Raw genomic sequence first — 19180 nt, forward strand, 5'->3', positions numbered from 1 at the left:
TTTAAATAATTGGTAATTTAGTACATGTCTCTTTATTATTTATTAAATGTTGAAAATAAAAATTCTGAAAACCTTAGAAATATATCTGCGCAACTATTATATACACAAGACTACTATCGGTCGCTATCGACAGCTATCGAGAGTAGTTTTTCATTATATTTATATCTAAGTATTAGCGCTTATTGTAACAATGACAATAAGTTAGTTGTAATTGTTACAATAAGTGCTATGTTTTAACAGCATCTCTCTTGACTGTTCTAAATTTTAGAGCGAGATCGACTGTTTTGACTGTTTAACGGCTAACTTATTGTAACAATTATAATACTTCGATACAAAAATATGAAAAACTACACTCGATAGCTGCTGATAGCAGTCTTGTGTATAGAATAGATGCGCTGGTTCGCCCAATTAGGGCGGCCCTAATACAATATAAATATTTTATCCCCCTGACATTATTGTCGTTTGCCAGACCTACTATTCATTCATTCTGCAACTGTGTGCTTGTAAACACATATAGCCTGTAATATATTATTAAGACGTCCTTTACGTGCACTGGTTTTTAGCGTCAAGTGCCGCGCACAGGGTGACTCAATTAACAGTAACGCGCGAGAGTGTTAGTGTGAGTGAGTGACATGTCATAATATCATATCTCATTCATGTTTACTAAAAATATATATATGGTGGAGGGCGGCAAACACATTTGACCTTTGGCGCGGCCCTAGGTCAATCGTGGATGATACTTAAGCTTTGATTATAATTATTATGATGCACGTCGCGCACTATCATGTGAAGTCACAGGAAGCTGCCGATTCGGGAAAAGGTGTGTAAAGTTCTTTTTATTGGTGTTTAAAATGTTATCAGACTGATACTCCCATCCCGTAGCACATTTGAACCTTTAAACGAACATTGTCAATTAGAAAAATCTGCCGATTCACATCACCTCACGCGTGCTGGCAGTGCATCGAAACCCGCATGAACGTTTTTTATCATTTTCTACATGCCTACACATTTTCGACTCATGTCAACATCGCTTGTTTTTTGTTTTTAGCGGTTGGCACTATGTATTTCAAAATATTATTTATAGCTGTAATATTTCAAGTAATTTTAATGTACGCATACTTAAAAACTGTTAAAATTAATTAAAATTAGTATGAATAATGAATAATAATTCAAAATACTGATACATTAGAGTTGGCACTCTCCATCATTGAATTTACAGAGATAGTGATCATTCAAAATATTCTGCAAAATGATGAAACCATAGACTAAATTTTCGGTTTGACAGAGTGACAGTAAGCGACGTGCATCATAATATAATCACAGCTTTATTCTCATTCTAGATTGACCATAATAAATTAAATCAGAATATTAGTCACATATCACAATTAGTGCTGACCTTTTAATTACCTTTTAATTACCATATTATAACACGTTAATTATATCTTATGGCCAAGTACTTCAAACGCGCCAGTCATGGTGTTAGCACTAAATGAGTTAAGTTCTAATACACCCGAACCAAAGTCGTGGATTTTGTTATAGGCACAATCTCAAAATAACACAAAAGTAGTTTTGTATTATAAAATTTACTATAATATCGATTTTTTTAGATCAAATAATAGCGCAACAATAATATTTCTTTGCTTGAACACATTATATAAAGTTTTTGAAAATGACATTCATGAAAATAGGGGTCACTAAGGCAAAGCTTCGAAACTGGTGTACCTATTGATATATTGACTAACTATTAAACTCCACACGATTCATTGTAATTGCGAATTATTAGCAATAAAAAAAATTACGTACTATACTAGAGTATTAGTATCTATGGAAATATTTTTAATAGCATTTTATTATCATTACTGGAATGAGTTAGCGATATGGAGTCTACATTGAAATCACTTTTTTCGAGGTGAATATTTATTGTAGCTGATTGAAAAATAATATTCTTGAATATTACTGATAAAAAGTATAATCTTTTACAAATAATATGAGCGTAATTGAATTCTTTGGAAATTGACAAAGCATTATTTATTTTGAGACACGAGTATCTTATTTACTCACCCCTAGATAAAAATACGCGTATCTAGGATACATCAAACATTGCTTAATAAATTAAACAGGATGCCATGTCTATCAAAACCTCAATACTGCGAAAATGTCTCAGAAAAACTATTCAATAAGAATTTACAGATGGTTGAATACAATTTGTACAATATTGATTTAAAATATTAACTATTTCTTTTATTCACCGAATAATTCACGAGATTTTAAGAATGTACCATTCCAATTATTGAACATACATCATTTTGAAAAAACTCATGAGAAAATATAGCCAATAGAAAAAATCTTTTTTGAAAAAAGTAAGACACCCGGCAGGAATCGAACGCACATCTCTTGGGTATCGCACCTAGTGCATTACCACTATGCTATGACTGTCATGTTTAATTGCAATAACTATTATTCGCCTTTTAACTGGCATAGTGGTAATGGACAGGGCGCGATACCCAACAGACGCAGGTTCAATTCCTGCCTGATTTTTTCTTTTGGCTATATTTTCTTATGAGTGTTGCGAATGTTTAGAATAATGAATGTTCAATATTGATTTAAATTGATGATTAATTCATATCGTCTATATTGATAATTGACGATTATTATTCATAATCATCACTATCGGCGGGCCTATTCTATACACAAGGTGGCTATCGACGGTAGTTTATCAAATTTATGTATTGAGAAAGGTAATCGTTGCGATAAGTGAATCGTCTAAACCAATGATACTCAACCTTTTTTTTTCTTCGGGCCAAATACATATATTTGTATTGGTGTGACACTACTGGCGTGACGAAAAAAAGTCATGAAACCCCCCCTTTTTTACAAAAAATTTTTGAGATTTAAAAAATTATGCGTGTTTTTTAAATTAATCGTGTGAAATAGCAACACTCTTATACCAGATTTGATGTGGACCATAATGACAATCTTCTTCGGGTGTCACTATCTGTGCGTCGATAATAAAAGTCGAAACGAATCTCAAGATATACGAAATTCCTGATAATAAACGTGTTTCGGGCCGCACATAAAAGCTTACAGGGCCGCAGGTTGAGTATCGCTGATCTAAACTGTCAAAAAGTGCTATGTTTTATATAAAAGCCCCTCACTTGGCTGTGTTAACTTTTAGAGCGACCTCGCTAGTTTAGACGTAACGTAACTTAATGTAACAATTATAATACCTCAATACATACATATGAAAAATTACCGTCAATAGCTACTTTGTGTATAGTCGTAGGGTCTGAGGGAAGAAAGAAAAAAAATAACATGGAAAAATAGGGTTACACAGTGGACATCAAATAAAGTTAATTCTCGTTTATTTAATAAATTAATATAATAAAGGAATGCGAAAACCCTTTTACTAAGTGAAGAAGCAAGCATAAACACTTGTGTTTGAAATTTAAAGTGTAAAAAAACCAGTGACGTCCCTAGACAAAATGCCGCCGCTAGGCAGCGCCAAAATGCCCCCCCCATTTTTTATACGTTATTTTTTATCATCCTTTCATGAGTCCAATAACTAAGAAGTGTGTTGTATGGATACTTTACTAACAAAATATATACCACTATATCTAATTTAAATGCCATCGCTACTTAAATAGACAATATTGCAAGTTTCTATGATTTCAGGTAAGTATGTACTTATCTATAATTTGCAAGTCTGCACGTGTCATTGCTTGTCATCAAGAACGTGGCGTTGACAACGAAAGTAAGCTAGCGATGTCTAGAACAGCCCTGTTAAACCTTTTATGTCAATTAATTAATTTTGTTCCAACCGTGTACCGATTTCTATATATGCCTAATGATTCTCCTCGATTTGCCGCCCTTCGAGTAACTGCCGCCCCCAAGCGACGCTCAATCTGCCTACCCCCACGGGACGTCACTGAAAAAAACCCATAGTAGATACATTGAATACTCACTGGTTACGCCAATTATAGCAGCGCGGTCCCCTACATATGCCACAACCACGTCCAGGCATGATATAAAACAATTTAGTTACCTCCAAACCATAACCGCGCTTAAACGTGTCACCAAGAAACAATTCGCTTGTATCGGTTAACAGTGCCTTGTAACGCACCGTCCAAAACTACATAGCAACAAACTACGGAGTGACTCAAAATAAACAGTAACGCGTGAGAGTGGTTCACGGACCACATCACAAACGGTCAGTGCCTGGCATCCTTAATATACCCCCCTCTCATAATCCAAATCACCCCTGAACCCGTTTAATACAGTCCACAAAAAACATAGCCACACACTATTAAAACATTCAGTAATTGTATTAAATTGTCATTACTCATATTATACAATGAAAGTATGTAATGATAAATGTCACTGAATCATCATCATCAGGGCCGCGACAACCCAGTGTGGGTCCTGGCCTCCTCCAACAGCTCCCTCCACCTGTCCCTATCCAGTGTGGCCGCTTTCCAATTTTGTACCCCCAGAATACGGCAGTCACTGGCAGCTCCATCCAACCAGCGAATCTTTGACCTCCCTCTTCTTCTACGTCCTATTGGATTGCTGGACATCACTCTCTTTGCCGGTTCATTGCCATTCATACGGTGCACATGACCTAGCCATCGCAGTCTCCCAATCTTAATTGATTGAACTGCGCTGTAATCTTCGTACAGCCCGTAGAGCTCAGCATTATATCTTCTCCTCCAATTGGTGCCATCCCTGATCGGTCCATATATACGGCGGAGAATTTTTCTTTCAAAGATGTTCAGGGCTCGTTCATTTCGCATAGTTAATGTCCAGGTTTCCGATGCGTAGGTGAGCACTGGCTTTACAAATGTCTTGTAATGAAAGTATGTAATGATAAATGTCACTGAATATACGTACATATTAAATGAAAAAATAAACACAAATAAATGATGTTTAGGTATAATCCGTAATCGATAAACTGAATTGTATCAAATGAAATAAAACTTAAATCGATATAAATATAAATTCAATTTACACCCTTAGTCGATAACATTTATTTTCTTCTTAATACATATAATATACTTTATTGAAAGTCGTTTCAATATAACAAAGCATTTTGCACGTTTTTTCTTTGTCTTATTTATATCATTCAAGTATTATTAAAACGAACTGATGCGTATAATATATTGTGAGATCGTCCGCGTAAAAGAATTCAAGTACAAATCCGAAAAAGCTTTGACTGTCTGATTTGTATTTGGAAAAGTTACAGTTGTAATAAACTTAAAGTGGTAAAAATAATCTAAGAGGATTACCATTTATAAGGTATAAAATATAGTTAGTAATTGGCATTAATTCGCTTACGAAGATACACGCTTTAACACAGTAAATAAATAAAAGTACTACCTTTAGCGTCCACTCTCTTAATGCCCATAATATGCTCAGGTTTTTAGCGAAAATTGTAATTTATTTCAAAATTATTATCCCTCATTTTATTAAAAGCAACATTAACATAAGCTTATTATGTAAAGATAATAGAGGCAATTATGTCTGATAGTATGTACCTCTGAAAGTTTTCGAATAATAATTAATTATATCTGATTACAAGCTTTTAAGCTGTTAAAATCAGAGCTGTAGAATCGCCATATTTTTTAAAGATACGGTTCTAAATACAAAATCAAATGGCAAACAATTTGGATTTATTTAATAATCAATATACTTACTAATATTATAGTTATTTTATTTTAATTCAAAAAAACTCAAAAAGTAGGTGTTTATATTACTTTCAAAATACGAAGGAAATAAGTAAAAATACTTTTGTGAAACATTACGTCAGAATCGATAAAATTTAATTTTGCTAATCTACCGCTGGATGTAGACCTTCCATAGCTCCTTCCTCTGTATTCAATCTCTATTTTTTTGTTTCCATATCTGCAAAACTTGGTAAACTCATCAATACAGCGAGTTTTAGAACGGCCCGTAGTAACATCTATCGACAGATTATAAATTTAACCTATTTAAAACGTCCACAAACATGATATAGTTAATAAAAAATAAATCAACCTTATGGTTCCATCAAATAAGTTAATCGCACGATACACAGCATCATGAAACAAAACATCCGTCGCGCGACGGGGTATCATTAAAATTGTTTTGGAAAAACTTGTTCCAGTATAATATGTGAGCAATAATAAAAAAAACATAATTGTAAATTAAAAACTTCCACAACTATACTGAACAAAATAGTTAAGGCTATACTTCAGCTGGGGCACGGTCTAAAACGATCGTGACTACGCGACGCGCAGATTATGCAAATGACGCGTGCAGAACAAAACATAATTTGTCATAAAAAGTCAACATGCGTCCATTTAATGTTATGTTTATTGGTATATTACTAATAATAATAACTAATATATTCATTGAGATGTTTTCTTTTTCAAGTAAATGGGTAACGTTTTTTAGTCATCTTTACACGACTTAAAAATTAATTCCTCCGTCGCCATCACGAAACAAATTGACGAGTTCACAGCTCGACTTTCGCTCTCCGATTGCCAGTCAGTCCGGAATTTCATCGCACCTATAGTTGAAAATTATTTGCCGTTTCACTGAAGTACCGTCTTAAGGAGTTCTCAGGGTTCGGTTCTGGTTTCATATGCAGCTCTGGTTTTAATATTTAAAAAGTAAAAAACTGTTGTTTGTTAGAGGTTTAATTATAATCGGTAGGTAGTGGTTAATTTGTGTACTCTAAAAATGGGTTATTTTATAAACATTTATAAGGGATTAAACAGAGATTAAGTAAGTGACATTATAAGCCCAGTCTACATTGATATTATTGTAAGTAAGCCGAGATTATGAGTTAAGATCTGAATATTGTGTAAATCTGACTTAAGTACTTATACTAATCTTCTTTAGACAGTACTTAGCAACTTTTGAACTTTACGGCACATCAATAATTATTAATAATAATATTTTGAGATACATTGGTATGACTGTGTGACAAATACTTGAGTCCGTAAGCAGGTATATCAACCCTTGGTGATAATGATGATCACAGAACAGATAATAAATAGAATACCGATAGGCTATATTCAATACGCCTCATCTTGATGCAGGGTTTTGAATGTGTGAGTGTCCTACGAAAATGAAGCGCACATTATGCACGTGCAATAGTGTGTGTAATACACCAACATTAAATAAGCGTAAATGTATAAACCGAGAGCAGTTTTCAGTATTCGACGTAAAACGTATTCTTGACACGTGTGTAAGTTTAACCCGGTTCTTCCTTACTCGAGTCGGTTACCTGCTATCGCCTTACCCGTTATGTATTTCAGTTCCCATTATTTCTGAGTTCCCTGGTGATGATCATAAAGAAGTGGATAGGACATATGCAACTCATAATATTAGAGAATGCATCATTGTGGGCACTCATGACACCAGCAGCGAAGGGTGGAGGTAGGCAGTTAAGATCTAGTCATACGTATTTGTTTTTATTGAACTAATACTACAATTTACAGATGGTGTTGGTTAGTTTTTAAAAATCAATTAAGCCCTGCCTAAACCAAACCATAATAGTTTTGGTATATTTTGGGAGATACGCACGCGAGATATGCACATTTTTTAGTCATACTTATTTGTTTTCGTTGGATTAAGAAAACATTACACATATTAGAAAATAGATAAAACAATATTATTCCATCATTCTATAAAATATCTAAAGCCGTGTATGATTTAATTGCATAATTTTAGATATTTTATAGATAGACGAGTATTTTTTGACTATTGTCTAATATGGCTTGGTTTCGCAGGGTTTAATTGAAATTTAAAAACTAACCAACACCATCACTGTAAACTGTAATTTCAATGAAAATAAATACGTATGAGTGACAAAGTTTAGTGTGCATTATTTATGGCGGATTTTAACAGCCTAACTCCACCCTTCGGCACCGATATATACATAAATATGATAGAGTGATCAAGTGTACGAGATTATTGGCAGCAGCTTTCACTTGTGTCTAGAGAGAAGCAGAAGAATATAAAAGGTGGAGAGTAATTCTTATAAACGCCCTGAATTGATTTTCAAGGTGGTAACGATCCTCAGCCATGACGGAATGAACAAGAAGACGAGAACATGTTAAAAAGTATCAGGAAATAGAAAGTTATTTTCAAAAAATATTTCAATATACTCAATACAGACCAAAATTATCAAAGAAAACACGATGGACAAAAACTTCAAAGTCGATTATCTGAGCTTGACATATTTTGATATATTACAGGGATGAGAAAGGCTCTTTTGGACTTATATTTCGATTCCGCTGGGACACTTTCAAAATAATATTAAATCGCTAAATTGAATAAAAATTGTCCTCGTATCAAATACAACATATATTCCATAATATGTCAGTCGATCAGTTTAACGAAAGCACATATTTTTTTTACTTATATATACGAGTATTATAATATAATAATATATCCTAATGCTTTTCACTATTTTTGAAAGATATTTATTTTTAGTCGTTCTCTCACTGTTGAGAATCACGATCGTTTTGAAATTGGACAACCGAGATTTGCTCATTCCTCCACCACGTGTCACGTTTCACACCTACGCGTATACTATAGCGTAGCGAACGTTATGCGCCTTTCAAAGTTGTTGTTAGAGTTTCATGCCCGGTGCACAATTAAATATTGTTTTTGTTGTAAGACTACAATACTATCATTTTTAAATTCTAATGGATTTAAGTTTTGTACTATTCCATTTGAGACATTTTTTGCGATCCGGGTTTCGCCTTTAGGCACCTTCAGGCACTGTGTACACTCACCAAAAGGCAAATACATACCGACACAGAATACTATTAACTCTAACTTATTCAAAACAATTACAATAAAGCAGGTAAAAACTTATTACCTACCCATTAAGGCATGGGTCACAATAAAAGAAAATGTAACAACATTATGAATGGTTGAAGTGTTTGTAAAAAACCTTTACCTTATCAATAATAATACACTCGATACGTGTATAAAAATCGTCAGAACCTAATGATAGATTATTAGTAATAATTATAAACAATAAAAATACTACACTCAAGAGGTATAAACTCGTCCATTCTGGGAACAATGGTAACGAGATATATATAATATTATGATATCAGTCTTTAACAAACCCGGGTCGCAAATAACGACTCAAATGGAATAGAACAAAACTTAAATCCATTAGAATTTAGATTCAAATTCCATTAAGTACCTTCGGTCGATAGTATTAATATTATTATTTTTAACACTACTGTCATCTAAAATAAAAATAATGTTATATTTTACTTTCTAATAAAAGATGTTGTAATTAAAAAATACTAAAAGAGATCCTATTTTATAAAATACAAGCTGAAATACCCGGCTTCGCACAGGGTCGCTTCGTGGTTATATTTATCTTAGATATTTAAATAATAATACGAGGCAATTATTTTTTTAATATAAAATATCTGTGTTATACAATATGGCAATATAAAATAATTCTAATAGGAGTAAAGGTCAAACAAGAGATCACTAAATTAATATCGAATCCAAAATATGCATACGTTATTAATGTTATTAATATGTAGTTAAAAAAATCAAAATTGCATGGAACAAACAAACAATAAACGTTGTATTTTATATAATACTAATTTAGAAACCTTCGCAGGTGTGCGCACAACAACTGACAAAAGTTTCATCGCAATCGGATGAATGGTATAGGAACCATACGAATAAAAGAAGATATAATGAAGAAGAAGAAGAAGATGATGATTTTTCTAATTCAGGAACCTTTGCGGGTTTACATACAACCACTTACCAAAATTTCATTGCAATCGGATGAATGGTATAGGAACGCATACGGGACAGACATAAAGACAGACAGACAAACAGGCATACAGACAGACAGACATTCATTTTTATATATAAGATATAGCCTATACTCTTCACGGAAGTACAAGCAATAAGTTGACAAAGTTTTATCGCAATCGGATGAACGGTATGGCAGTGCATACAATACGAACAAACAAACAAACAAACAAATATTATGTTTTATATACTAGATATTCCAATTCCATTTCGAGACAGATTGAGAATACCTATTTGAAATTTGGTTATAATTCATTTATACACACATAAAAACAAAATACTTTAACCCTGACGGCTAAAATTATTAAGCATTGAACATGCGTTGCCTACTGATTCTCTGAATGCTGGTTGTCCAAATTCGAAAGAAAATAAAAAAAAATTAGGGGGCGCGGGTTAAACGTCATTCCAGAAGCGCCGTTTATGGCCGCGCCACTTTTGTGACTTTATTGTTCGTTATGCCTGTGCGATTTTTCCATGTATCCATGCTAAAAAGCATGTTTTGCAGTTTAACATGTATCCATGCTAAAAAAATTGAATTGGTAATATTATAAAATATAATATTGTAAAAGGTGTTTATGATATTATGTCATTTAATACGTCATATTGAAAATTTTGGAGATACAAAATTTTGCCAAATAATAAAAAATAAAATATTATTTATATCTTTTTTGTTTATTGACAATTTTGTAGTTGCTACATTGTGATACTAATATATCATTTTGTCTGTACCAAATCGGGTATAATTTCATATAATATTGTTTTTTCACTAATTCTGCGACTGAAAAAGCATTAGTCCCGTAATCCCAAGATAACAATCCCTAGCAACAGTCGTGTTCGTCCAATGTAACAATTAATAAATATCTGGATTAATTGCTTCGATAGGGGATCAAAGATGGCGTCTCTTTAAGTACAATAAGTGATTCGATGATGATTAATGGGTGTGCTGAGGCATAGCAGATGTGTGATGTTCCCGGCGAAAGCGCGATAGGAGTAAAAAGTAACGGGAACCATGAAAAATTGATAGATGTATTACGGCCGCGGCCTGTACCATAAAATTCTGATGTGTAGCATCATTGAGTGCTTCTCAATCTGTGGCCTTATTTTAATTACAACGTTTTTATTAGCTCGTATTCTTGTTTGTCTGGTGGTTGTTTGTCCAGTACAAATCTTGCAATTTATTTTTAACTAACTTCCCAACTAGCTAGACATTTGAAACTCTTAGAATATATTAGAACACGATGCCAATGCATTATTTTAATAGTTTTAGCCATCTTAAAATATAATTGAATTTATTTTCAGTAAATTTTGTTTTGTATGAAAAGTTATTTCGGAAGAAATCTGTAATCCAATCGACTATTATTGGTTGCTAAGGGTCTGGGGTCCTAGCAACTAAATTATTAATATATACGTGCGTTACTATGGAAATCAATATGAAATGTCAAAATGACATTTCAGTATTCTATATTTGTTTATTTGTTTGTTTTTTTATATACTTCATATCAAGTACAAGTTTGAGCATATTCAGCATAATAATTCAACAGAAAATTTAAAAACTTCGTATAAAAAGTTCTTTTTATCTTGTAATTATTTTTAATATTTTTTGTTAGTTACACAAAGTACAATAAATACAGCAATCATCATGGGATCAAATTTTTTGTTAATACACCAGCCAAAAGTGGGATGCCTCCACCAAAGATAGGCACACATAAAATTTTTCCAAATGTTCAATGGCCAAAATTACCGGTTTCAATACACCAGTAAATTTTTGACCGTCCACGAATGATTCGCTGCCAAGTTCTTTAAGCTTGACCTGATCAATATGTCCATGTGGCGGAGAACTACTATAAAGGATGTTCCGTTGTTATTTCGTGCATTATGAATACATTCGTTATTATTCTATCAGAGGGTTGCACTTGTGGGTATTTCCCGAGAAAATCTCAATCTCGACATTCGGGATTTCTAGAAAATAATTCTCAAGAATTCTCGAGATATCGGGAAATTTTAAAAAAAACCTATAAACATCCTAACAGACAAATTCCAAATAAAATATGATTTTTTTTTATTTATGTAAGAAAATAAACATAATAGTAGTAGAAAAACAAAAATAATTCAAAACATTCCTTATTAAAATAGGATTTAAAAATACACAGACTGTCAATCGCTGTGTCTGACAATCGCGTACGCTTTTAGACACAAAATTTCCTGATGTTGCAAAATTTTCGCTCATTTTGAGTCGACGTTGGCTTAATTGTGTTAATCAGTCTTTGGACGTTTTGTGTTTTATGTCCACTTTTTTCATATAGAAAATAGTTTTTCAATTAATATTTGATAATAAAGATATCCCGAATCCCGAGAAAAGATTCTCGAGATCCGGGATTTCCCGAAATGTCAAAAATTAAAATTCTTGAGATTTGGGATGGGAAATCTCGAAAATTTCTCGAGAATTAAATTTGAGCATTATTGTCTGCAATGCTCCACGAACAATGCGTAATTTTTTCCATCTCGGTGCTATATAGATGACCGTATACGTCATTTTTTTCCGATAGGAAAGCTCACGGCGAACTGTGCTACAGTGTAATATTGTAATAAGTATAATTTACATGTAATCTTTTTTGACATATCGTCAGTTGAAAGTCTACCATTTAGCACAATGGATTGTTTCTCCATCGCACAACGCATACAAATTCCTAAATTCGCCACTTTGAAAAGATAATGTGTATAATTAATATAAGGAAGGTTTTTTGAAGGTGACGTCATAGTTTTAGGTTTTGTGGTTATCCCGGAAAGCCTTGTGTAGGCATACATGATCGATGAAGTGTGCTCTCACGTCATTATTAAAGGCTCGGAATATGTAAACAGTTTTTACAAAACACCCTGCCTATTGAATTTTGTAACTATCCCCGTGGGAGCTTCAAGGTGTGTAGTGATTTTGTAGGGTAAATTTTTTAATCAAAGTCTATTAATACATCATAAATATTTTATAGAATACGGTATGAATTCATTATGGAGGCCGGGCGTAAATTGGATTATACGAAAAACGGTACGTTTTCAATTGGAGCAAAAGTCTAACTCTCTCATTTAAAACAGAGCGTTGGAGCGGAGCAGTGGAGCAATGGTGTTTTACCCCGTATCTGAAAATTTGTACGTAAACCGTTCACCGCAGGACACTTATTCGTACGCCGTAGTACGAGAAACATGAGTTCGTGTAACATTTAATCAAATGACGAATTATTCGTTGAACATTTCACCGTAGAGTATATTTTGTACGTATGCTACAACATGTGGCAAATTTTATGAGATGTCTTTACTAGGTTAGGTTAGGTTAGGGTTAATCTAACTTGAACAGTACTATTTGCAAACTATCGCCGCATTTTGTAAGATACGTACGTACAAATGTATTCCACGGTGAAATGTTCAACGAAGAACTCGTCATTTGATAAAATGTTATACGAACTCATGTTTCACGTACTGCGGCGCACGAATAAGTGTCCCACGATGAACTGCATACGTACAACTTACATGTAACTGCTTTACCCAGAGCACAAAAAACTTCAAATGCTCTTTTTATTATTATTATTAAGAGCATGCATTAGTGAAACGGCAAATAATTTTCAACAAGTTTTTCAAGTGGGAAGAAATTTCGCATTCGTCACCAATTGTCGAGCGGCATTCGAGGTGAGAGCACGTTGATTTTTTTTTGTGATAGCGTCGTAAGAATATATTCTTATATCGTGGAAAGATGACTAAAAAACGTTATGCGTGTACTCGAAAAAGAAATCATGTCAATGAATATATAATAATTATTACTAATATAACAATAAACATAACACTAAATGGACGCATGTTGAATTTTTATGACAAATTACGTTCCGTTCGGCACGCTTCATTAGCACAATCCGCGCGTCGCATAGTTACGATCTTTTTAGACCATGCCTCAGCTAAGGTATCGCCTTAAATTTTCTTCTTAAAATCCAATGAAAATATTATATTTGACACTTTACAACAGTACAATTATTTGAAATACGACAACATTGCCGAGTGATAAATAACTTTACATTTTTGACAGAAGAGGCAGATAATGAAAGACGATTTGCTATCGGAATTTTGTATAATAGAATTAATAATGAAAATGAAGAATATTAAACTACTTATTAAACTACTATTGATTTTTGGAGCAACTCAAAAAAAGGGTCAGCTCCAACCTTCTGATTTAGGACGACAGTGATTTTTTATTAAAATGTGTATTATGTTATGTGTGTAGGAAAAACTGATTATAATAATTATTATTTTACTCTGTAATATTATAAAAGAAAGATTAGGTATACTTTGCAACTTTTCTGACGTGAAACCGTTTACTATAATTTTAAAATCCGATATATTGATGTTAATGCGGTTACTCTATCACAGGGATGGCCACGCTATTGTTTTCTAGGATCGACTAGTTGAAAAAATTATTTATGGCGATCGACTGATATCACTTGTAATTATATCAAGCAAGAAAAATAAAACCCCATTTTTTATAATTCAAATATGTTTTATAATTTTATAAAAAAATAACGATACAAAAACATCGAATTAACGACAATTATATAGGTAGGTACTTAAGTAATATTATTATGTCGTTGACTTCTAAAAAAAATAAGTAGGTACACATTAACTGTAATTTCGACATAGTTTACACAATTTACCTGTATATCGAATATTAGAAATTTTGTAGTAGCCAAGATGCAACCCTTTTCCAGGAAACTTAAAATAAATTCTATGCAATATGAATTATCATTTAATTACATCAATAATCATATCACATCAAATTGCATCGCACAGCCATGTATTTTTTAATTTAAATATTCCTTGAGGAACAGGCGACTTTTTTCCTATTCGAGCAAATTTGCGGCTTGTATTTTTCTTACTTAACTGGCCCGCTACACCGGGCTTCCCTTGGGCTAGAGCCTTGTTAGACCCCCCCTTGTAGGAGCCATGCCTGCTGGTGTGTAATGCAATGATAACTGATAAAAGTGGGTACTGTTTACTCATTTTTATATAAAGTAATAAATCCAACATGATTCCCAACCATGGCAGGAACTCCATCTGTCATTATCGATACTAGTTTATGAATAGGAAATCGAGTACGATTAATATTCGACTTAAATGCATTAAATATAATATCTTCCCTTTTGGATCGTTCCTCCATTGGTAAAACTGTAAATAATTCTTCTGAAGCAAACATGTCTTTAAAAACCAATCAAATAAAAACGCATAGTCGTTCAATATACTTGTAATCTACCGACTAGTTAAATTGCAAGGATAGGAATTTACATTAATTTATTTTATTATTATTTTCCTGTAGAATTTCTTCCAATTTCTCATCACTCGTGTTCTTCGCATGAGTGTATTTCTTGATAATGATATGTAAGAGAAGAGATAAGAACTAGCGGATTTTAAGAGCTGGAACATCGAGTAGTTTTGACTCGTTTGAACTAGAAATAGTACAATATTAGTCCGCGATCGACCAAAAATACCTTCGCGATCGTGGCACTGGCCACCCCTGCTCTAAAATTTGTAATAAATATGTGTATCACCTGTTTATTGTTTTTTTTAAATCAAAAATCCGCTGACTAGTGCATAAACTGGCTTAACTATTATGCTTATTATAATCCTTATAATATAATAGACACAAAAATAAAGGTAAAGAGACATACTGCGATTTGGTCGCCAACCTTCGGTGGAAGACGGCACCGCTAGAAGAAACAATAATTACGATCATGAGTTTATAAATTATTTTAATTGGTAAGACTTTAAGGATCAAGAAGAAGGAAATAATATAGTGCTTTTTACAAACACAAATTTAAGTAGACTGCACTCTTTTCATATTAGCCAAGTGCCTATCTCACACGGATTATTGATCGCAGGATAATAATAATTATTAAGCAGGTCATGGATATGCCAAAAACTACATAAAAAATATTTTAATCCTTTCCAAGCAGACGGAACACCTGCTGTACACTTATTAATTGGTTATTCGATATAATTAGCATGTTATTTAATAGCGGTAATTAAAAGCTCCGCGGTCAACAAGAATGAATTTTATTGCTGCAGAATTGACTTTTGGAGTAGAAGTGCAGAACTAACCTGCCATTAGAAATGCCAGTTAGGAGAGCAATGATTATGTTTGTTTGTTATGTTTATCAATAAGAATGAATTTTATTGCTGCTGAATTGACTTTTTTGTGTTATGTTTATCAAAAAGAATGAATTTTATTGCTGCTGAATTGACTTTGGGAGTAGAATTGCAGAACTAACCTGCCATTAGTAATGCCACTTGGGAGAGCAATGATTATGTTTGATGAAACCGCTTCGGATATTGATATAATATTACACTTACGTGAGAGTGAATTTAGGTGGACGTTGTTTTATAAGTTTTTAAGATAGGGTCTATCAACCTAGTTCACTCTGTGTACTTCCGTGTACTTTTATTTTACTTCTTTTATTTCTTATTTTATTACTTGTTATATTATTTACTCACATTGCCCTGTGTTTTTATTTGAAAAATTGTTTTAACCTATTTTATGTCATATCGTCAATCTGTAAAATAAATTAATTTGAATTTGAAGTACGTAACCTAAATTAAAGCCATTTTGAAGGTTTGAATCAAGCTTCTTGTAAACTCAAATGGATTTTTTTTCAGTTTATCGTATTTGAGTTGTCTATTCCAACCACATATTCCAAAAATCGAATTTGAGATAATCGCAAAAAACCACCAGAGCACTGTTTTTTGTATTGGAAGAAAAGTATTGAACTCCTTTGAATATTAATAAGTGAGTGAGTCGATTTACATTTAAAAAAATATATGTATAATACTCAAAAGGCTGCAGACATACTATAAAAAATAGAGCTCCCTGGTTGGTTACAAAGGTTTTGATGACAGAAATCACATTATTCATTGAAAAATGTGAGTTATGACATTTGACATCAACTTTATCAACAATTTTCACAAAGTGATTTTTGATAGCCAACTATTTTTCTTTATGTATATATGAATGCCTTTACCCCCACGGTCGTCGCGCGGCTTAAGCATTGGGCTATAACGCCGTGGGTCCCAGGTTTGAATCCTGGGTCTGGAAAGTACACAAATTGTTTTTAAATTTGTGTGTGGGTCAGGGTATGCACCCAATAGATTGAGCAAGTGGGTGACATCCATTTCTCGTAAAAAACAAAAATCTGTTAATACAAACCTCTACTCTGTGGAGGCCCATATGATCCTATTAGAATCGGACATGGCGCACGTGTATATGAATGCCTTTAAAATGACTTGGTATATATAATTAAAAAATGAGAAAATTGCGAAATGTGAGTTATGACTTTATGCGACTCATTTGATATGAGCAAATAGGGAAACAAATGATAGTTTTTAGAACAATAATTCTGTTCTCATTCAATGAAAGGCTTTTATGAGCAAATGATTCAGATGGGTGTAATCATGAGAATGCAGCTCTTGGTGCCCTTGTTTTGTCGGATTCCGTCATCGTGATCGATTCTAATTACTTTCTTATAGCGATACGAGCTTCCTGGCTTTAAGCTTCCATTCAAATATTGCGTGTATCTAAAATGAATCCAGTGTGGGCGTTCCAACTGAGCTTACATGATTCATAAGTGGGACTTGAAAGAGTCACCACTTTGCGAGTGTGGTGAGATTCAAAGCACAGATCACATCATATAAACATGTAATATGTAGGTATGCCTTCCCCGGATAATTTTCATCTGTAAACCAGGCGAAATCGGAAGCTACTGTGTGGTTTAATGCTTTCCCGGTTTTACTGTGAGCTTTTATATTACATACTAGTTCTTTGATTTTGTTTTATAATGACTTTGGGCAAAATGTTTACTTATTATGTACTACGAGATCAGTATATTCGTTCAAATAATTACAAAGCAACTTACCAATTGCAAGCAGAAGAACGCGCATGAGAAGCGCGTAGCTTCCGTCACCAACATGGTTCTTCATTCCATGTAAAATCCTCGCCACTCTTACACTCTTTCGCTGATCATCTTCAGCAACTGCTTTTCACCAAACGACTTCCTAACCATATCACTATTACACCACTCCTCTTATATGGTTCATTATCAGATTTTTAAGAGTTGAAACTTCCACACAAAAAATAATATTAGTATTCACAAAATATTTGAACAGCTAAATTAACCTTTTTGAAATTCTATATAAAGTTTACAAACTATTAGTTTATTAATAATAAAACTTTCAATGTTTGCCAAACAAATAAATTCTATTTTATATGTTAATATTATTTTAATCAAACACTTAATATTTATAAACTGTTTTGTGTTCTTTATTTAAATATGTTTTATCTAGAAATTTAAATGACTATTTTAACGTGGCTAATTCTATGGGCTCATCCATTGGAAATCTGAAATCAAAGAAAAAAAATATATTAATATTATTATAAATCGACATGAAATAAATTGATTGAAATTATTGTTAGACGAAGGCCTTTTAGATATATAAATTCAATCCAAAGATGGAGACGTTTCCCTCAGTAAACTTACTGTTATATACAATTTAATATTTACTATAATTGTACCATTCGCCTTCCCCACCTTATCGTAGGCACAGGGTAGTGATTCATAGACTTAGTACCAGTGTTGCCAACCGTACTATAATTATAGTATTTGTACTATAATTTTGGTCCGCGTACTATGTACGATATAAAACAGGTATAGCACGTCTAAAATACTATAATTTTGAATATCGGAAAAAATATGTAAAAAGTATTAAAATTGCGATATTTCCATTCGATAAAATGGTGCAAAGTTCTATAATTTTGCAATATACGAAGATTTGGAGAACTTGGAAAAAAAATGTTCCCAAAATTGCGAAAAACGTAAAAAAATCCCTTGACTTTGGTCGGAAGAGGTACCTAAATAAAAAGGGGTTTCGGAGTTTCTCAAATTCTCCGTTATTTTTTTCTGAGAACTAAAAAGCCTATACAATTTCAGCAGATGATAACGCGTACTATATTTTCCCCCCGAATACTATAATTTTGGAGGCTCTGTACTATAATTCCACTTTGGAAAGATGAACTGCTTAGTACACCAGTGCAAGACACCGTGATTCAGACATTCAACAGTATAATACATTTTAATTAAACAACACCAGCTGGTGAAGTGTTAAATGAAACGAAGACGATGGAGGTATTATCTTTCTAAACGCATTTTTTCATTGGCTCTACAATCCAATGTAGATTTTGCCAAACTCGAAAAACTGTTTTGATTCAGCCATCGTGGGCAGGTGCGCGTTAGTGACGTAGGGCTCAACGCACTGACTGGTG

The 19180-nt window shown here is 33.1% G+C and overlaps 1 protein-coding gene across 1 annotated transcript in view; it reads right to left on the reverse strand.

Moving 5' to 3' along the window:
• The window catches only part of LOC147072677 (protein amalgam-like), a 203588-nt gene extending 185725 nt beyond the window's left edge, over window positions 1-17863 (reverse strand). Inside the window, exon 1 of the mRNA XM_085945822.1 lies at window positions 17778-17863. Within this exon, the coding sequence (XP_085801948.1) occupies window positions 17778-17841 (64 nt within the window). The 5' untranslated portion in view covers window positions 17842-17863. The remainder of the gene's footprint in view (window positions 1-17777) is intronic.
• Window positions 17864-19180: the final 1317 nt, after the last annotated feature.

This window comes from Rhyacophila brunnea, unplaced genomic scaffold, assembly GCF_057557595.1.
Source record: "Rhyacophila brunnea isolate RB1 unplaced genomic scaffold, BYU_Rbru_1.0 scaffold_19, whole genome shotgun sequence".
NCBI classification, from domain to species: domain Eukaryota; kingdom Metazoa; phylum Arthropoda; class Insecta; order Trichoptera; family Rhyacophilidae; genus Rhyacophila; species Rhyacophila brunnea.